At 29.6% G+C, this 23,089-nt stretch overlaps 2 protein-coding genes across 3 annotated transcripts; one reads left to right on the top strand and one right to left on the bottom strand.

Moving 5' to 3' along the window:
- Positions 1-15,637, bottom strand: LOC112691976. Of its 2 annotated transcripts, none has more exons than XM_025566461.1 (2): positions 15,551-15,637; positions 1-580 (listed from the first exon to the last, which is right to left on the bottom strand). In XM_025566461.1, exons 1-2 carry the CDS (start codon positions 15,601-15,603, stop codon positions 295-297), a joined length of 339 nt encoding a protein of 112 aa, XP_025422246.1. In that variant the 5' UTR covers positions 15,604-15,637; the 3' UTR covers positions 1-294. The 2 variants fall into 2 exon arrangements, with proteins under 2 accessions (XP_025422246.1, XP_025422247.1); XM_025566462.1 differs by lacking the exon at positions 15,551-15,637 and adding an exon at positions 4,651-4,844.
- A 354-nt stretch (positions 15,638-15,991) lies between these two features.
- Positions 15,992-22,525, top strand: LOC112691955 (vinculin). Its single transcript, XM_025566438.1, has 10 exons — positions 15,992-16,321; positions 18,992-19,441; positions 19,519-19,663; positions 19,722-19,921; positions 19,992-20,411; positions 20,475-20,611; positions 20,673-20,803; positions 20,875-21,201; positions 21,270-22,003; positions 22,067-22,525. The coding sequence occupies exons 1-10, from the start codon at positions 16,265-16,267 to the stop codon at positions 22,325-22,327; spliced, it is 2,862 nt and encodes a 953-aa protein (XP_025422223.1). The 5' UTR covers positions 15,992-16,264; the 3' UTR covers positions 22,328-22,525.
- Positions 22,526-23,089: the final 564 nt, after the last annotated feature.

Here is a 23,089-nt window from a genome sequence, read left to right as displayed (position 1 = left end):
TATACATTAATTAGACATAATGCTGATATTCTATCTTCAGTCATCAATGAACGAAGCCAGGTTTTTAGTTTCCTAAGTGTGAAGGAAATCCTTTCAACCGTAATACCTCTATGGCTCTATCTACATGCTTGTCGTATGATAGTACATATTATAATATGCATGTTTTGTTAACAATATAAATTTTTTTATAAATACGGTACGGGCTTGGGAGGGGGCCACGGCCCTAGCCTCTCTCCCTGGGGCCGCCCCTGTGAGCACCGCTGTATGGGCTTGTGCTCGTTTCTTCGCTACGATTCAGCGAGTCGGGTATACCATTGAGTATAGCCAATAAGTTAATAATAAATATTCTATAAAATTATGTTGTATGTTGGTGTAATCTAGCGAAATCACGTTCCGGAAACGAGACGTGGTTTTGGGGCGCTGGTTCTCGCCTCTAGATCGGGTCCGCAGGTTGCGGATAGCGGTATTTAAATACTCCCTTGTCGTGGGGGTAACAGGCAGAATAATACTAAAATACACCTGCTCGAACAGCGAACTTGCGCGCATGAACGGTCCGGGGTGGCGGCTTCCAAACATTTTTCTAAAAGAAAACATTGAATGAAATGCTAAAATAAATATGAATACCTAGATTAAGAAAATAACTGTATACTGGGTTTATATTATTAAACTAAGACACATAATTTGAATAAGGTATCTCACTTAGCAGGAACATTATACATATTACTTATAATTTATTAAATGTATGTTGCGTGTTCATGCAAATTTGATCATTTAAACCACACTTGTAATCAGTTATTACTTACTACACATTAATAAAATTATATAAAATTGTTTCTAATATTATAAAATTTTTTATAATATCAAAATATGATGAAATTATTTATTATAATCCCTTTAAATACTTTAAAAAACTCAAATATTACTGTAGCTGATTGTTAAGTTAGGGTAGGCTATTTAACACAATGTAAATGGTAATATCACGTTTTGCACTGATAAGAAGTTCCTATAAAAATAGCATTGGCAATAACACATTGTGTATTCAACAACTGTTTTTAAATCAATTTTAATCGTAGAAATAATCCATGTTGCACAACATTGACCGCAAATTCGATACTACCACGTTTTTTCCATTCAGAACCGATGTCTAGCTCGATTTTCAAATTTTTGGCAATACTATCCTTCAATTAAAAAATATAATTCAATTTATATTAATCAATCTAATTTTATTTCAAAATATTCAAATTTTAATTCTTTTATTTTTATGTATCTTTTTAGAATTTGGATTTTTCTTTTGTTACAATTCAAACCAAGGATTCTTTGGGAGCCAGATAACCACTTTTCATTTTGATTTTTGAATTTACCACTCTAAATATTTAATGGTATAAAAATTAAATTAATTTAATTTACATTTAACATTTTAAATTTTTTAAATCATATGATTCAAATTAATTAATAATAATAATCTTTTAATAAATCACTTTCATAATTATAAAATATAATTCAATTTATATTAATCAATCTAATTTAATTTCACAATATTCAAATTTTAATTAATTTATTTATATGTTTCTCATTTTATGTTTATGTTGCTTCAACGGGTGTGATATAACCAAAAGAAGATAGGAATGAAAAATGGAGATGTCGGTTAATAAATAGAGAAGGACAATGAAAAATTATATTGTTATAGTTGCAGTTAGTGTCAGCGTGATGTCAAGTACAAAGAGGATATGCGTTTAGAGAGAGCTTAAAGGCATGGTGAGTTAAAAGTCTACTCGAAGTCAGGGGAAAGCGACGATCAGTTTTCTAGAATTTCCCAATTCGTAGAAAATGTGTGCTTTTTCTAGTGGCGGCTCGTCAGGGGAGACTTTGAGACTGCGTCTCCCCTTAAAAATTAAAAAACAGCAACTTGTAAATAATTACTATTTAAAAATGTATAGAAATATTTTTTTTTATCGTAAATATGTTATAGCCTTTTTTTTATTTACCATTATAAATTTAAAGCCGCAAAATATAAAACCCATATAATATTTAGATGGAAACACTGTTTTAGTAATTTTATTTTAGTAATTTTGACGACCAGAGAATAGCATAATACCTCTGCATTCTCGTATAGACCTTAACATATACATACCCCTTAACATATACCCCTTGCGCATCAAAGAAAAATACAATGATTTATTCCGTTTTCTAATTCCGTTTTCAGTTATTGGTAATAATGTCTTTTCGTCGCATTTAAATGATAAAAAAAAAAAAAAAAATAGAAGAACGAATTATTATAAATTGCATGACAGTTGTATTTTATAATAATTCAGGTTGCATTAAATTGGCGCGTGTTTCCCGTTGGTACCGCAGCAGTTAAGTCGAACGCCTCGAGCCATTGTTTTTGTGTTCTCAAATCGACATAAGAGCAGTTACATAAAGAAGTCGGAATTATAACATTCCGAGCGTGAAAACCACCAATATCTCAACGGAAGAAACGCACTGACAATGACAGTTGAAAAACAATGGTTTCACGGTGTTGATCATTCGAAACGATTGCACAGATTAGATTGTAGTGTATATTATCGCATATGACTACCGTGTCTCGGTTTGTGTCACCTCAACCGTCCCCGCAGAATAGATTAATTGAATGCATTTTTAATTTTGTGCCACAAAGGCGCAAGGGTGAACCAAATGCATAAAAATAGTCTATTTCAATAGCAAGTCGTCCAGGTTGAGGTTTAAGCACAGGACTAACAAACCTTTTAGTAGTAAGAATCCTGTTATATGGAACCAGTGTCTCGGAGAAGATATAGAGACAGGTAGTATAGTATAGTAACGTCGACGAAAATTCTTAGAGAGTAGTGATAGTACTAGTAGTGATTATTTTTGCGAGGAATGTCGAACAGACTCTGTCGGATCGGTACTTGTAAGAAGGGAATGTAAACGTTCAAATGTGAATTACCTAAATTAAAATACATAATAAAATATTTTTTCGGAACGGTGTTTGTCGATACATGTCTAACTAGTATGAATCATGCTTAATACTTTTAATATGAGAGCAAAAATGATTTTTCTATGCAAAGTAAAAATGTAGACTTGTGGCCGCTGTGGTGTTTGAGAAGCCATTGTATTTTTATTTAGCCTAAGTAAAATTTTAGAAACTGGATGCCACTGGGTACAAGTACAATTATTAATGTTAGGTGTTTGCTCTAACCAGTCTTAGCATAAGGCTAATAGAACTACAGATAACTGATGTAAGTACGGTGTTTCATAGAAATATTATAAATATTGAGCTAAGAATTGTAATAATTTGAAAGTAGCATTGTTAAATTACATTCGTTGGTGGTAAAAATGTTCTAAAATGTTGGTATATGCAAAATATTATTGAACTAAAAATTAAACTCAAATGGGCTTCTTTCGACATCTTTATAAATGCATCCTCATTCCATACATGTCAATTTATCATTTCTTATGAATTTCCATTAAGTGCAACTAAGTTAGTAGAACTAACACAAACTAACATAAATCTACAACCGAAAAAATATATATTATCAAATACAGTATAATTTTAGACGTTTGAAACATGCAATACACTATTAGGTAAGTATTCAAAACGTATCATAATACGAATTCAAGCCTCCCCCCCCCCCGAAATTATTGTGTTTAACCGGCACATAAAATTATAATTCTTATAATCGAAATCTAAATAAAATACATTAACAAATATTTTTTAATTTTTAATATATATTTAATAAAATACGTGTTGTTCTAAAATATTTGATTGTATTGTGATACAAAAATAAACAGCTATATAATGATTGAATTTCGATTATTATTTTATCATGGAGAGCTGAAACTTAAAAATCTAAACATATTTTATGAAGATCATATATCTGCATCGTATAATACATATAGTATATCGTATATCGTATATTTGGATAAAGTGGTTGGGTCTGAAGTTTATTATAGTGTGAAAAATAAGTAAATGTAGAAAAAATCCATTGAAATTGTGGATATTTTGAATGCATGTGATGCAAAGTTTTACCCAAAAATAAATTTCTGGTTGAACATTTTGGCAACACTAACAGTAGTTGAACGTTCGTTTTCAACTTAGAAGTGCTCAAAAAAATTTCTTCGTAATAAAATTAAAAATGAGCATTTAATGCGACTTGCTCTTTTGTCAATACATTGGAAGTGTCTATCTCTACGGACGAAATATTGGATATAATGGCTCAAAAAAGCAGACAGTTTATATTACAGTCATTAGTTTAAAATATTAGATAATAATAAAATAAATGTATGCAATATTATTCATATTATTTTTCAGTACCTACTTTGGTATGTGGTACATTTAATACTGGCTGTACACATTTGCCGATACAGTCTCGGAGAGACTTTTGTCAAGAATTTAGATCAGGCGAGGAAGCACGAGTGTACGCAGTACATTCTCGCCTCTCGGCTTCGGCTAAAGTGACTAGTCACTTTGGTTATTGGCTTGTAAATATCATTTGCACCGGCTCCTGATCTGATCGAAGCTTTTTTTTACGCAAATACATTTGCATGACCCCTAAGTAGCCATGAGCGAGTCTTATTTTTTCTTTAATTCGGTTACTAAACATTTCAGTTGTCCACTTAATCGAATCTATGTATCGTTAATTTTTTTCCTACCTTTGCGGTACAAATTCCCGGGTCCCATATAACGGGTTCATTTTGGTTCAAAAACTTTAACGTAAATTCATTGAACCAGTCACACATGTTAAAAAGCACAATAAAAAAAAAGCGACGAATACGCGATAACGCACGAGCATGAACTAGGTGTTCTCGTGTTCACGTCTCGAATGGCCTCGGGTTCCTTGACTCGAGCACAAAAAACCGCCTTCTGATCGAGCGCCGTCGAGGAGAGGCTCGCCTAACTCGGCAAGGCAAGGCGACAAGAGCACGTATAGTTCACTCTCGTGCTCAGTTGCTCTTATGATATCTGGGCGAAAGTGTACTGTTGGCACAATAATCAACTTTAAATTTAATTTACTGTACGAGTGCAAAATACTCAGATAACATGGGTAGATAAAAGAAGACTGTTTACAACTCAACAAGTAACAGCCACAAAGACACATCAGCTATTTTTTCCTCTTTAAATTAGTTAACACAAGAAATGAAATCTAAAATTTTTTTTTAAAAAAATAAGAAAGGTCAGGTTACACTTTAATATAACAGAATAGATAAATTAAACTATTTTATGCAGCTAATATCTAATATATTTATAACGAATAACGTATGTTATATAGTTATAATTTAATATTAAATCCCTAATGTCGATTAGAAATGGTCGTAAGGAAGACTGCCACATCCCACAAAAAGTACTAATGTTGCGCCTAGTAGGATTTTCTTGAAAAATACACGATGAATTATTGTTAATTTATCTTAACTACAGGAAACAATTCTAAATATATCACAGCGTGTTCCACTTAAAAGGGAATACGAAATATTTTTACACTTTTTCTTAGATTTGAATCTTATTTTCGGAAGAAAATGTTTACATTTTTAAGTTTTTTTGTGAACGCACTACGCCATTATTTAGTATCATATCTTGCATTTTTTTAACAGAAATTTTTATTTTAACTGTAGCTTTGAATTGGATAGTTTTTTAAGTTATTTTCTGGGTTTTAACCCAGAAATTATGGAATAACAGTAATTTAAAAATAGAATAAAAAGATTTTTTATGAATTTTCAAATTAAGTCAACATTTTGAGTAATCTTTATTTTTAAACAAAAGAATAATATGTAATATAATACATATTTCCTATACTTACTTTATTCAAAAATCATTTGTATATGGTTAAATGTTTTAATTTTATACATTTGTTAATAATATTAGAGTTATCAAAAAATATTTATTCAATTATACATGAATATTTATATAGATTAAATATTAACTACCCTAAAAATCTGTTAATAAAAACTCATTCACCTGTAGTAGAATTTTTAGATCCCGGTTTTATATTAATAAATCCTATATTTCAATTTCTTAACCTGTCTTATCACTTACATAAATTATTGAAAAAACTATGAAAATCAAAAATATATCTATCACTATAATATGAATATATATTCACTATTTTAATTATTAAATATAATGTAATAAGGCTCGTACTGCTCATCTAAAGGAGCACGGAAATAAATATATTTATAAGGTGCCAACTATATTTTTATATATTCACTTCAAAAGAAAAAATAGGTGTCTATCCTTGATTGTTTTATTTACAAACTACCATCTGAATATGTTAATTACAGATCATGATTTATTTAACAAAATATCAATCAAAGTAATATGTTTCATAGTAAAAAGGCTAAAAAAATAAATTGTACACTTACTTTTAAAATTAAATCTTATTTATATTTTATATAAAAATATTCATCGGAACAGTTTTTTTTAAACTTATTTAAAAAAAATACATAAACTTAACATATGTCTTAATACGTTGCATTTATTTGTTTTTCGAACATAAGGAATTTACTATCTAATCTTATCAACTTCATTTGTCTTGTTTGAACTGTATTAAGAATAATGATTCCAAATTCTCTATTACAAGAAAGCACCTTAATGGTATGTTTAACAATTTTTATTTCAAAAATAATCTATCACACATTACTTGTATCAGAGACTAAGTCAGTAAATATTTACACAATTTTTACAATTCCTTGTATTGATAAATACAATGTATGTAATATGTCATGTCATGTTATAATTAGTAATTATACTTAATGCGCGTGATTGACATACATTACACTTTTTTACTTTACTACACTTTTAATCGTATTCATTAGCCCATTGAATCGACGGTATCGATTTGACCTGAAGATTCATACGCGCTCTGTAAACCGACTTTATAAACTGAAGGCCAAAACTTAGCAAAAGAAATAAGTTCAACTTTCAGCTTTGGCTGATCAATAGAAGGAGAACAATTCACTTATTTTAACCAACACATTATATGGTACACCATTTTTTCTTATATAATCGAACACAAAATCGATTTTGAACTATTAATCGCGAGATTTCAAAAACGTAGACACATAAGTTCCTATCGCATAGTGTGTAATGCACTTGGGACGACCTCTTAAATAATTTAAGTATTCTTAAGTCTTACAGACAGAGAATCGTATGTCGGGTGCAGTTGTCGATAGGTCACGAAGAAATGAGAAAATATTATTTTCCATTAAAATAAAACGGGATTATCAAAACAAAGGTTTTCTTACCTATTAGACTATAGACTATTCTATTTTGTATATAATTTGTATACACCCATTTACAGCGTAATTCATAGATATTTATATAATTGTATACTAATTAGACGAGCGTCCCGTAAAAAAATTGAAATAAAACAGTAAATATTGTAATAACATGTCTACATTAATTTCGGTGTTTGGATTTACAAGTCGGTTCAATAGTTACTAATACCATAAATGATAGCAAAACAATTACGAAACATAATATGTGTACCTCATATTATATTATAATTTGTATAATATAACACATACATATAAAATAGTAAATATAAATATTATAATGGAATAAAAAGAAAAGGGAGAGGGTGGTTAATTGATATCATAGGCTGAACCTAGAAAATTCTCGGTGTCCCGGAGGACCAATATAGGCTAGTTTATTAACCTAACCTAACCTAATCCTGAATATAATAGTATAAAAATAAATTTATTTTTTTATTTTTTAATTTTACACTTATGTGCATGTACAAAATGTGGTCCACAAATATTTCTAATGTGGTTAAATATTTTTTCAATTTACAATATTTTATAATCAGTTTTTTATTTTAAAAACAACGTCCTATAAAACATCACAAACAATGATACGATATTTTCGATTAATCGAGTTTAAAAAAGTTAAACTCAATTAAAAACTTAATCATTGCGTTAAACTGTGATAATTGACGAAGTTATTAGTTGAGCTAATACACCAAGGGGAATATCAAACTATTCCAATATTTTCAACTATAATATCTCTATCTCGTACAGTAATAATTCCTACTTATTACTTGAATGTAAAATTAAATGTATAACAGTTCAATGGTTCAATACAACATTTTTAAATAAAACCCATTCAATAAACTGTGCTTGGGCTATACAATCTATTTTACTCATTTATTAATGGGCTTGAATGAATTGTTCTTTATAATTTTATTATAAATATTAAATTATTTAAATAGATACATACATCCCACAATACATTTTTTTAAATATTAATTTCCGGTACAGTTTTAGGTTATAACCTAAATAAATAATATTAACATATGTTTTATCTATAACAATAAAAATTCATAAATTAGATATTTATTGTGCATTATTTTAATAAAAATAATAATTTTTAAATATTTTTAAAATTGTCAAACTAAAGGTTATACCGTTATAATATGTTTGTACATTTAAAAATTATTCAGTTTGTATTTTTTATAGTATAAGGAACCTCCATTATAAAGACTATCTTATAATCCATTAAATATTTGTGTAAGACGTATCTTCCTACGCATATAAATTATATTAATAATGCATTATTTAGCACACACCTATGAGTATAAATTAATGATAAATTATATATTTATAAAATAATTTTTTATATATCATTTTTTTACAATTTTTCAAAAGAAACTGGCATATACATACTTGTATTTTCAGTTCAAATATATTTGGAAGTATACTTAAAATTTTATTTTACTCAAAGTTTAAGATATTTATTAAACTTAAATACATTTACTAAAATATTAACTATAATTAAAAAGGAAATGTTCGATAAAATTAACTGTATCTTATACATATATATATATATATATATAATTTGATTAAGTCACTATAGTCTCAATGAATTGAACAATCTGGCATAAAACAAAATAGAACACCTACATCCATGTACCTACAAATGTACAAATGTACCTATAAATACACATTTTCTGTTTTTACTAAAATAAACTACTCTGCAGACACAGTTGGTAGCAAAGTAATAAAAAACGAAGTAAAGAAATTGGCTATTTGGACGTCTTACAGGTAAAAATTGAAGATTGTCTATTAAAAATATTGGTATTTAATATCACTCGACATTGACATATTTGTAAATATATTTGGATATTTATTTTCATTATTTTGCGATAAACTGGGTGTGTCGCAGTGCATATATGCGTTAATGTTATACTTTTTGTCTATGTAAAAAAAAGATCTAGATTAAAATGAAAATGCCATGTTATCACATTAATATATAAGCCCTACTCGGATATAGACACTTATATTGGATGGTAGGTTATTGAAATCCGCAAACTGAAAACAACGTTTGTTTTTAAATTAATCCATTACTTATTATTTAGAATTACATTTATAATTCAGTAATTTACTCATTTGAATATTTTTAATTTAAATATAATAACGGTTTATTTCATAAATTAACTCCTAGTAAATACGTACAGTGATTTTGCTAATTATGTTAAACGCACGCATTAATACCAAATTTATAGCTGTACATTTTTTAATCTCTGTTAGTAATCATGATCAATGTTATTTGAAAACGATTTATTTTAGTTTGGACAATTTTGTGACATTGCCAGTTGGCAAGTATAAATTAAATAATAGTTTAACAATTTTTGTTGTAATTATATGAATTGTAATTTTGTCGTTAAATATCAAATAGTAAAGTGTTATTACATTTTTAGTACATTGAAAACTTACAGTTTTATGAGCAAATGAGTAAAAAGATTGTTATATTTTGTCATACGTAACTTATGATGTGACTATTTATTTTTCTAAAAAGTTTAATTATTTACAATTTATCCTTCTTCAATGATCTACCAATGCCTCAAAAATCTATTAAAAAAAAATTCGAATTATCTTTAAAATTAATAGTTTAGTTAAAAAATACATGCATTCATCATGCATCGTTCTATAGGTATTTAATTATTGGTGACTATTAGTGCTAATATTGTTTAGTTGTTCGTAATATATCTTATATCAAGTGAAAATAATTAAACGTGTTTTATCAATGGACATTTTTGAAATATTAACCAATATTAGTAATATTTAATTTTAAATTTCGTTTTCATAAAATATTAACCAATATTAGTAATATTTAATTTTAAATTTCGTTTTCATAAAATATTAAGAAATAAAGTAAAAAATGGTATAAAATTAAAACTGTAAAAATGTTGTCAAACGATATAACAACGATATTATAAAAAGCGAATGTAAAATTGATGATAATGATCATAATCATGAAGGAAATATTGAACAGATATTGAAAAATCTAAAAAAACGTAATTTTATCAAAAGAAAGGCTACTGGAAATATTTGCTAGTAACCGTCAAAATGAATCCATGATCCATTAAAATAAATAAATACATTTTATTCTTTTTCGTGAAATTTGGCCTTCAAGACCTTATCGTTCAGCATAAATGACTCCAGTTTTCTCTTCTTAATGATATTATTTGTTAGTCCTTCCTGGTCTTACTCTTTCCATGTCCTCTATTATCCTTTATGTCTTCCCATCGTAATCTCGGGCGTCCCAGTGATTTTTTTCCTTGTGGAACATTTCCTATTACTGTTCTCATCGGTGATTGCCATGCGTGATCCATCCATGTGAGTTGTCTCACGATGATGTTTTAGTTACATTTTTTCGGTACTTTATATTTTCTGATTCTAGTACATATTTACATCTTTACATGAGCCATATATTTTTCCAAACAATTTCTTTCGAAATTAATTAGTGCATTTTTGTTGTTTGACTCTCTAACGTCCATGTTCCCGATCTATAAGTAACTGCTAGTTTTATTAATGACCGATGAATTTGAATTTTTAAATTTGTTGAAAGTATTCTAGATTGCAGTAGCTTTATCAGCCCGAAGTAACACTTATCACCAACTTTAATTGTCTTCCTTACTTTACTATATACATCATTTTGTTGAGTTCGTACAATTCCTAAATATTTGAATTGCTGAACACTCCTGAACCTATAACTTTCAACTCCCAGCCAGTTGTTTTGAATATTTAGATGTATTTTTTTTTGAACTACCATGAATTTTGTGTATTTTGTATTGATATCCAATCATATTGATACCTACCTAAGTATATTTGAGTCGTGAATTTCGACTTGGACTCATATCAGAAAATTAAAACTTTTCAGGAAACTAAAAAACTGGATTTTCCGTTGAATTATTTTCTTTATTTTAGCAATTAACAATAATTAATTGATTAATTCATGAAAGTAGAAAAGAAAGAGCCTTTCTCACTCATAAAATATCAGTTTATACGTGTAGATGGAAAAAATGTAATAAATCTATTTTGATAAAAACTCAAGATGGACCTAACCTAACCTTTTTGAAATTTACGATTCAATTATGAGTGCATATGCATTGGTAATACTGAAAAATATAATATACTAGATTATTATTCCTGTATACAAAATGATAAGATATTTAGCTTATTATCGGGATACAACTTAATTGGTAATCAGTAATTATATCATATCCTATGAATTATTTGTAATTTTTATTTTTGTATTAAATAATTTAATTAAAATTGTAGAGTCAAAATTTAAAAGTTTAAACGTATTATGAATTAGATATACAGATAGCATGTTATATAAATCAATATATATATATATATATATATATATATATACATATATATATATATATATATACATATATATAGATGTATATATTAATAATTTAAAACAAATAGGTTTATTTAGGTTTGATATACTATAAATTATTATACTATCATATAACGAAGTACAAAGTCAAACGTTTTCAATGTTTAAGAGTAGGTACATTTAAAATTATTATTTTATTATTATTATTATTATGTTTATAACGAAAATTGTTAGTAGTAATAGGTGAAGGAGAGGAGACATCTTAAACTTTGAAGGATATGAAATCATCTCCAATTTATAGCAATGAGTCTCACACGACACTTAGAATAATTTCTTTCGATCGGTTTTTACGATAAATATTAAAATATGCGTTCCTACTGTATTACACACCATACTGTCGTTGACTTCTATGATAAATAGGCGTGTGCGATCTGTGGTCGTCTGTCGACACTCGTTGGATTCATAGTGCGACCGATCAAAGAAATTGCGTCGGACGGGGGACTGTCGGTGACTATTCATAAATTCATAACGAACGACTGACAAACACACCATTATTATGGTTTTTCATTCGTCTGCAAAATTATGCAATATCGTTGATGATAAATAATTATACTAATATTGAGGTTAACTTTGTATACAAATCTAAATTCTACAGCAGTGTTTGTAAAGTATTTTATATAATTTATCGATCGTATAAATAAATGTGCATAGCGCATTAACCAATAATAATATTACCTATTAAAATTAAATAACTATCGATACAGTTATCATATCAATCAAAACAACATTATTCATGGTTATGAATATTATTTCAGTAATAATGTCCCATGTAGTTTTCTGAACGCCTAAACCATTTTTGGTACACCCATGTACGGTGAGAGTGTATTCAAATTTTTTCAGCACTTAAAATACGATACTTTGCGGATGAGTATTAGATAATTATTGTCATTATAAAAAAAAAAAAAAAAAAAAAAAGAAACGAGGAAAAAAGTCATTCGACACGAAATCTGTTGTCTGGTGGTATTTACCTTGGACGTGTTCAATGCCTGCTGCAGTCGTTCAATGAGTCACAGCGATATAAAAAAATAAAGTTACGTCGGTGGCGCGTCATCGTATACTCGTATGTGATATAATATACAGTCGTATTATATTATTATTATTACCATTCGTTAACGTCATGTGCCTAAGATATTTAATACACTGTAATCCAAGTAAGATTTTTAGAAGATCTATATTCGTGTCGCATAGACATCGTGCAAATCGACGAGCGAGTATAAATTATGTTCATCGACATTTATTATGACGTAAATATAATGACACTTGAGTGTTGTGGTTGTTTAACGAGGATGAAATCTGAAGTACTTAAATATGTGGTGGAAAAAAAACCAATTATTATAAAAATAATAATAAGAATAAATATTAATTAAAAAAAAATCCCTAACCTTGGCAATAATTCGTTCCCCGTGTTCTTGTCGGATGCGTTATGTTGAATCGTGGTAGGTAAATCGAGGAAATAATATTTTACGGGTTCAAGTCTCGGAAGAGTAGGGAGTCCAGGATATAGTAATATATTGTAAGCCTCATTCTTATAATAAAAATAATTAACAAATTAAACCGGTAATAATAAGAAACAAAGTATAATTCGAAAATAAATAATTAAAATGTACCATAGGTATGTAATGGTACACTAGTTCTTTAAGTATGATTAAAATATACAATAATACATTATTTATATAAATTATATTAAATGTTCGAGTAAGATATTTACTGGCTTTGGTAATTTAAATTAGTAGATTTTATCAATTTTAACGATCGATATATTAGTCGTCGTCGTCGATTTCAAAGTGAAAAAGATACATTAGTTACCTATATCTTATAACACAAATTTTGTATTTTAGCATCTAGGTGTAGAGCAGGAAAAACGAATTAATAACATTTTGATTAAAATATCAAAGGTATTTTTTTAGAGATATATTCACATGAATGATAATATAATGATAATATAATAGTATAAATGTATAGGTATAAATATTGGATATTGCAAGTACAATATAATAAAATTAACATTTATTATTCCAGTCTACTATTTAATGAAAAATATTTTAAAATTTAATTACAGCCAGGTCACTTAAAAATTAGTTTGAAAATTAATCTCCACTTGTCTTTAAACAGCTGTACTCCGGTGACCTCCTATTCTATTTACGAAACTATCCAACACCTCATTTAACATTCGGATATACTTTGCTTTGAAAGCTGTACCAACTTATTTCACTATTTCAATATTGTTTTAATATTTTATTCAAAATAATTAAACTACATAGAATAATTGTATGGAATATAGTTTTATATAGGTATAGTGAATGGCAAATGATAAAATACCAACAATTTCATTAAAAATCACTTAAATGTTTCATTTATGCAACTAATTCCTATAATTATTTTCGACTATTCATAGTAGCTTGCTGTCATAGACGTGCGATTATATAATGGTTGAACAGGTTCATAAAATAACAAATTATACAGTTTTTCGGAATGTCCAATACATCTAATTTATTTTAAATTGACTTGATGCTGTCATAATACAATGTCGTATACTAACAATAATTAAGTTACAATTAGAAGATGTGAAATTGTTTAGTGGAGTTTATAAATGCAATGTTTGGTTAGCATATTTGATCATCTTTATTATTAAACCTATATAAATTGAAAAATATTGACATAATAATTAAGTTATTAAATAATTATCAATTTCTTTTTTGTAAATTAATAGTATATAAACTATGAACGATTTTTATTATCTATGCATGCAATTAGGCCTGGTCCGTTTAAAATGTAAATAAATAAATAAAAGTAAACTTAAATTTCATTTATATGTATAATTGTTCAAAAATACTTCGATGATTATTTTTATATGTGTATAAATGGCACTTGCAAGAGCATTAAATATTATGTCGAGTGATTCTATCTATCAAACCGATCCCTTGAGCATATTAATGCATTACTGCAATTGCGATGTACCTAATTAAAAGGTCAATAATAGTCATGCGTAAAAAAAATAATACAAGACTGAAAAAAAAGATAATGAGCTTTATATTAAGGAAAATTCAATCTTTTGTCATTTTAAATTATCAATGTCTTTCATACGGAAAATAATGCAATTCAAGTTGTGATATTAAGCCATATTAAAGTATCATTAATCCAAATAAAAAAACGTGGTATAGTTTTTAAAATGATTTCCTTCCCGATCATTCTACTAGTCTTCTCATGGGATAAGCATGGAATTTATCTTAATCCATTATTTATGTCATGTAATAATGAAAAATCATGCAAAAACTTTTTATTATTTATTTAAACAGTCTCCAATTCGTGGATTTTGGTAATGAGACCTTGTAAAAAGTAGTAGTATACTAATTGTAAAAAGTTAATGTGGGACACTTTTATATTCGGAGTGAATACACAATGCGCGTTCCATGTATTCAATTCGGTAAAGCACCTTGATCCGATGGTCTAAGCATTTCCCGGCTGAATCGCAACTACAGGGGAGGGCTTGTTTTTCCAAAATATCAAATACCTATTTGTATTTGAATATTTTAAAACTTGTACTAACTAAATGATGACGAATAACAGGTGTTCGTCATTGATAAATACATAAGCGTATTACTTATACCGTGATTACTACTATCTTTTTGGTAGTTTTCGTGAACGATATGATGACTCTCGTCTGATATTTATATTTTATAATCATTATAGGTAGTTTTTATACCATTTTATGTCGTGACAAAGCTACCGCAGCTGAACACCGTTAATTTATTATTATTAATAATGTTTTAATAATTATTATTAAAACTATTTTAAAACGCTGGAAATACAATTTTAAATTTGGTGGTGGAGGACGGGTTACGGATGAACTCTAAAAGGTTTTCTTACCTAAACCACCCCAAAAAAAGTTTTTGTCCTTCTCGTTTAAAAATCCGACACATCTTTGTCGCGACGAAAACACCTCAACACCTCGGCGTACACCCGTACGAACGCAAGAAAGGACTTGTTCGCGCGCGCACCCACGCACGGCGCCGACTTCCATTCTCGCGGGACATTTCGGGGACGACGGGACGGCATCGGTGGGCAATAACGGCGGGGCGCCGCGGATAATAACAGGGTACAGCTGTGTCGGCGGCGGCTGCGAACGCGTGGAGTCGAGGAAACGACGGAAGAACCCATCTCCCCGCCGCGCTCCGCTCGGTCGTCGTACGGCGCGGATGGCCGGGCGGGGGGTATCGTCGTCGACGGCGACGTTCGTGGTGGGAGCGGGCGCGAGAGGAGGTGCGGTGGCGGTGGCGACGGCGAGCAACGGCATCCGTCGGCGGCACACCGCGCGGCAGTTGAATTGCGTTTATTTTAAGAAGTCCACGTCGTTTCCTATAAAAGGTTATTTCGCTGGTCCATTGACGGTACGCGTCGTCGTGTACGTGCGTGTGTGCGCGAGAGAGTGCGTAAACCCGTTCGCGTTTCGCTTTCGCACCTTTGTGTGTCTCGTCCCCTCTTCTCAACGCTACCCCGGGACAGTCCGAGTGCCGTCGGCGAGAATTGTTTTTCGCGTTTTTTTTTTTTTTTTTTTCTGCTTTGCCCCGAACCTCCTCCAAAATGCCCGTGTTTCACACGAAGACCATCGAGAGCATATTGGAACCCGTCGCACAGCAGGTAAACGGACGGTTTTTTCCGCAGTTAGAAATACGTACGTACTGCAGGTATTCGTACGTACTCGGCTGCTTGTTTTTCGTTCATGACTGCGTATCGTTTGAAGTAATCAACTCGGCTGTCGAGAAGTTACACGGGTGCGGCAGGCGTCGTCTTTTGGCGTTCGCCGGACGTATGTGCACACTGCGACAGATTGATTAGTGACATTGTGCATAGGATCGCTCAGAGTCCTAGGACGACGACCATCTGCTCCTTCCCAATGCCAACAACACTCTCCTTGTCGTCGTCCTATTATGTACCTACACTGAACAAGATTGACCATTATTGTTGTTTCACTTTCCGCCTTTGCACGAGCTTGACCCAATTCATTGCATTATTATATTTAATCGTAGCTATTATTAGGTACATTCGATTATAATTATTTTCCCTTTGGTTTCCCCCAAGGATACGTGAACGTGTTTATGGACTTGTGCCAATGTGCTATCATTAATGTTTCTATCATGTTCGTCGCGTTTTTCTGAAAGGCTTTTAAAATATGATTGATTTACGAGTACAACAGCTATACACTTAGCATCTACTCCGATTGTGTGTAGTTTCCTGGTGTTTATCAACTGTCCGAGTTCTAAACAATTCATGATTCTTGGTGGCCTTGATGAGACTATTTTACTATTTTGGTACTGTTTTCTTTTTTCGCTCAACCTATGATGCTGATAAATTTTAGATCCAACAATTGTGGATAATACAAATTATTAAGTTTTAATGGCGATTGAAATTACATTATTTTTGTTTATTTTTTTGAATATAAATTGTTGAATTTTAATAATACAGGTATTATATCTACCTTTATATTATCTGTCAACGTATATAAAGGAATGAGCTTAATCTTAAAACCGTACTCGTAGAATTTTGATATGAATAGGTTCAAATTAAAAATTAGTTAAAATTAAAAAACAGTTGATATAATTTGTTTTTATTTATGTATAGTTTTTGATAAGAATACTATCTGAGATATTACCCATGAGTCATGTGACATTGATGCAATTGGAAAGTGTTCATTTGCATTCTAAATTTTAAGTTTATAGAAATTTGGAGATGAGTAACATATGAAATATTGAACGTAACATACTATAGTCAGTTAGATAGCTATTTTTCAATAGATAATCTCTATTGTATAGCATTTTGAAAAAAAATAAAACATTTCTTATTTTTTATCAAGTATATATCTATTATTATCTAAATAATGAATTCGTTAGAAACATTAATATTAACATTACTGGTTTTTATTTTTTTTTGAGGATTTCCTGTACACATTTTTTCCATAATTATTTTTATAAATTGAGCTATAACTTTCTAAAAAATTTAACATTTGGCTTGAATAAAAATAAAATGTATTTTTCTATCTCTTTTGATTGACATCTCATCAAATTTTGAAACTTAAACCAAGATACATTTGATAATAGTACTAGTGTGAAAAATACTGAAAATATTGTTTTACTTATTGAAACTGGATAATTTAATTTATTTAATATAAACCAGATACATCAATCATCTGATAAACTTGTCATAATACTAATGAAAATGAAAATATACAATTAATTGATCAATATATGTATTGAAGACATAATAATTTATTGTGGTATTAGTATCTAGTAAACAACATTCAGATCCATCATTTTCTATCAAAATCAAGGATGGCATGTTATTTTGGATGATTAAGCAAATCTTATATATTGTATCTTTCACCATTAGTTGAAAACTACTGTTTTTCTCAAACTACACTTTTAAAATACTTTATAAAACTTAGGGATATTAATTTTTTAAAGAATTTTATTACCGGAAATTGGGGATAGTTATGACAGTGTTCAAAATTAATTTTCTTATTTAATAAAATTAACACATTGTAGGTAGATATACCTAATAAATAAATATTTGATACTAATATTATTTAATGATTAAATTGTTTAGTATTATGTAACATTAAATTATTGAGCCTATAATTATAATATTAATTACAAATAAAAGTTGAAAGTATTTATTTTTGAATAACTTAAATAGTCTAAACTGATTCATTATTTTTAATTAATTTGTCATATTTGTTTACTATTTCTTACGATTATATTAATTTATTGTAATATGTTGCTTGGTTTAAAGTAAAAATGAATGTACATTATACCTATTAATATGTAGAAAGAGTAATAAAGTAGAGTTGTCAAATTAAATGTAACTATGATAATATATTTTTCAAAATATTCTATTTTAAAATGTATTAGGTTTAGCTATTTCTAACTAAAGTTTCTCGTATACATTTCTATCTCATAAAGAAGGGGACCAAAGAAAGAATTAGAAAAATAAGTACTATATTGAGATAGTTTACCCCTTAACTACTCACTCTATTTTTAAAACCACTATAGTCTTACTATTAAAATGAAAAATACTAATTTTAGCATAGAGCATGTTACATATGGATTCCATATGATTCTTTACTACTCAATATTTAAATGAATAGGTGGTCATTTTACAGTATATTAATAGTTTATTAACTTTAAAGGACTGATAGCATTTCATGAATATTTTAATAGTATAATACATTTAAGGATTTATTTTTAAGGTATATTTTAAAATCTTATAGGTATTTTTTAAATTATTGTTCTTATGTAAAATTATTAATTTTAGGTATCCAGATTAGTAATTTTACATGAAGATGCTGAAGATGGAAGTGCAATGCCGGACTTGGAAAAGCCGGTTCAAGCTGTCAGTCGTGCAGTCATGAATCTTATTAAAGTGGGCAAAGAAACTATCAACAGTAGTGATGATCCCATACTTAAGCAGGATCTTCCTTCAGCTCTTTATCGAGTTGAAGGTGCATCACGTTTACTTGAAGAAGCTTCAGCTATGTTAAAACAAGATCCATATAGTGGACCAGCTCGAAGAAAACTGATAGAAGGATCTAGAGGAATCTTGCAAGGGACTTCATCTCTATTGTTATGTTTTGATGAATCTGAAGTCAGAAAAATTATAAGAGAATGTAAAAAAGTTTTGGATTATTTAGCTGTTGCCGAAGTTATTGAAAGTATGGAAGACTTGGTGCAGTTCCTTAAAGATTTAAGTCCTTGTTTGAGTAAAGTATGTTTATTTATTGAATTTATATAATGCAAAAATGATTTGTTCCTATTTAAATTAAAAAAAAATATCAATTGTAGGTTTCTCGAGAAGTTGGAGCACGTGAAAAAGAACTCACTCATCAGGTTCATAGAGATATACTTATTCGATGTTTGGACCAAGTGAAGACTTTAGCACCAATACTTATTTGTAGTATGAAGATATATATTCATATTCTTTCAGAAGGTATAATTATTGTAAACAAATTTTTATTTATGATGTTAATTATAGAAAATAATTTTAGGAGGTAAAGGTGCTGCTGAAGCAGCTGAAAATAGAGATTATCTCACTAGCCGAATGACTGGAGAGTTATTAGAGATAATAAGAGTCTTACAGTTAACAACTTATGACGAAGATGAATGGGAAGCTGATAACATTACAGTTATGCGAAAAGCTCTTAATATAATTGAAGGAAAAGTTAATTCTGCTCACGATTGGTTACAAGTATGTATTTAATTACTTATGTGGTGTTTTTTAATTTACCATTAACAATTTTAATTAAAATATTTTATAGGAACCATTATCAATGCCTGGTGGTTTGGGTGAAAAGTCTATTCGTCATTTGCTTGAACAAGCTCATTTAATATCTGATCGCTGTTCACCTAACGTGAGAGATCCAATACAAAAACTGTGTTCAGAAATTAATACTATGACTGATGCACTTTGTGAACTACGACATGACGGAAAAGGTGCTACTGCTCAGGCAGAAAGCTTATCACGTAGTATTGATGAAAGAATTGGAGAGTTAGTAAAACTGGTAACGAGAGCAGTTAATGACACAGAAAAAAGTGGTTATGCTGCTAAAGGACAACAAGTAGCTCATACACTTGGTGGCCAATTGGATCAAGCTAGACAATGGTTATTACATCCAGAAAGAAATGATAATGGTTTGGGTCAAAAAGCTATTTCATTGATAATTGATGAAGCACATAGAGTAAATAAAAAAAAAGCTATTTGAAATTGTACTTATATTATGTTAAATATGAAATAATGTTAGGTGGCTGATGGTCTTCCTGGCGTCCAAAGAGCAGAAATATTAAATCTTTGTGATGAAGTGGATATCTTGTCTCGACAATTAAGTGATTTTTGTAGACGGGGTGAAGGAAACTCTCCTCAAGCACAACAAATAGCTAGGTAATAATTTTATTATATTTTATATATCCATTAAAATGATAACTAATTATTTGAATTTTAGAAAATTGTCTCATAAGTTAGAAGAGTTGAAAAAAATGATTCAAGATGCAGTGGTTAGTCGTGTTGTTGAAGATTTTGTTGACATAAATACACCATTAAAACAATTTACAGATGCAGTACATGTGCCAAAAGGTTAGTATATGAAATTACAAATTGAAACATTTTTGGAAAAATTTTAAAACAAACTATGTTTTTATATAAAGGAACTCCTGGTAGAGAGGCAAACTTTGCTGATAGAGCAACTAGATTGTCTGATTGGTCAAAGCGTGCTGGTCGAACTGGACGTCTTGTAGCAGCTACGGGAAGTGGTGGTAAAAAATTATCTGAAGCACTTAATCAAGCAGCCATACAACTTGAATCTCTTGGACCTCAATTAATTAACGGTGGACAGATTAGATCGCAATACTCTGATAACAAAGTGGCTGGAGAGCATTTCGATAATTTGTGTTCTCAATATGCTAATACAGCAACACACATTAGAAATCTTTGTGATGAGGCCACAGATACAGCTACTTTCATTCGACTTTCTGGTTAGTAGAATTTATATAATTTTCATATCAGTATTCCAAATATTAATTTTTAATGACTGAATTTATAGAGGATCAAATGCGTAAACATGCAAAACTTTGTGAGGATGCCATTTCCAGGCGTGATCCTAATAAAATGGTGGAGCATACAACAGCTATTGCTCGTTTAGGAAATAGAGTATATCAAGTTGCTAAACAAGAGGCAGACAATTCTGAAGATCCTGTTTTTCACGCAACCCTCAACAGAGCAGCAGACATATTACAGGCATCAGTTGCAAGAATGGTTCAAGATGCTAAGCCTGTAGCATTAAATACCAATGATGATCAAGCTGTTAAACGTTGGCGAGAATCTAACAACGTACTATTGGATGCAGTCCATGGCGTACGCGGTGCTTTTACAGTTGTACCTGACCTGTATGAACTTTCTATTGAACCTGAAATTGCTCCACCTCGTCCACCATTACCTGGCGAGCAAGTACCTCCGCCGAGACCACCATTACCAGCTGAAACTGATGACGAAGATGAAATGTTCAAACATGCACCATTACCCAATCAACCTATTATGGCTGCTGCTCATGGATTGCATCAAGAAGTTCGACAATGGTCTAGTAAAGACAACAAGATTATTGCTGCTGCTAAGAAAATGGCACTGTTGATGGGTCGATTATCACAGCTTGTTCGTGGACAGACAGGCACCAAACGTGATCTTATTGCTTGTGCTAAAGCAATTGCTGAAGCTTCTGAGGAAGTAACACGTTTAGCCAAAGAATTGGCTAGAGAGTGTACCGATAAGAGAATGAGAACTGTAAGTTTTAAAAATATTGTAACTTACTATTTTTTTTTAACTTATTAATTAATTTTATTTCAGAACTTGTTGCAAGTTTGTGAACGTATACCAACCATTGGTACTCAGTTGAAAATTTTATCTACTGTCAAAGCAACTATGTTGGGAGCTCATGGCTCAGAAGAAGATCAGGAAGCTACAGATATGTTGGTTGGTAATGCACAAAACTTGATGCAGTCTGTTAAAGAAACAGTACGAGCTGCTGAAGCTGCTTCAATTAAAATAAGGACCGATACTGGTATACGGTTATGTTGGGTGAGACGTCAACCATGGTATCATTATTAATCTTCCATGCACCTCAATACCATGGCCATAAACAGGTGTTCAATATTATTTAAGTATTTATAAGTTATAACAAAGTAATTGATATTATTCACTTTGTGCACGATTTTAATAATTTAGTCTCAGAGATCATTTACATGAAAAATAAGTCTTTTAATATGCTGCTTTGGAGTAAATAAAATTAATAATACAAATTTGAAATAATATTTTCTATAATTTGGCCACTAAATCATTCCAACAGGTCGACATGTGCCTTATAATTATATTAGCAGTGCTTAGAGTGATATTTATTGAACATTTTTATTTTATTTAAGAGTATTGAATCAAATTTACGTAAATAATTGAGCTTTAACTTTTGTAATGAAGTTACCTACATATAGACGCTTTAATCATCGAATGAGATAATTTTACAATGAATTAAAAATATATATGTACCGTATTATGCTATTTATTTAGTTTATTTAAATGCCTCTAGAGAATTTTATATAGAGTAACATAAAGAGGTATTTATTTATTAATTTTGTTATTTTACAATGATGTATATAAATAAAAATAAAAAATTGTTGGACAATTTTCTTTCAGATAGTATTTTAAATACATTTATTGTTATTTGTTTTGTTATGAATTAAATTTTTTGTCAGAACAAAATTATTTTTCTTATAAACGGTTTTTTATTTGACATATATTAATGTATTTAGTGCTTCCATTTTGTCATACTTAGGGTAAAATGTTAATAATGAAATTAATCATTTTTGTGTTAAGTTT

The sequence above is a fragment of the Sipha flava genome, unplaced genomic scaffold (assembly GCF_003268045.1).
Source record: "Sipha flava isolate LNK unplaced genomic scaffold, YSA_version1 68_pilon_pilon, whole genome shotgun sequence".
Taxonomy (NCBI): domain Eukaryota; kingdom Metazoa; phylum Arthropoda; class Insecta; order Hemiptera; family Aphididae; genus Sipha; species Sipha flava.
This window is presented reverse-complemented; position numbering and strand designations above follow the sequence as displayed.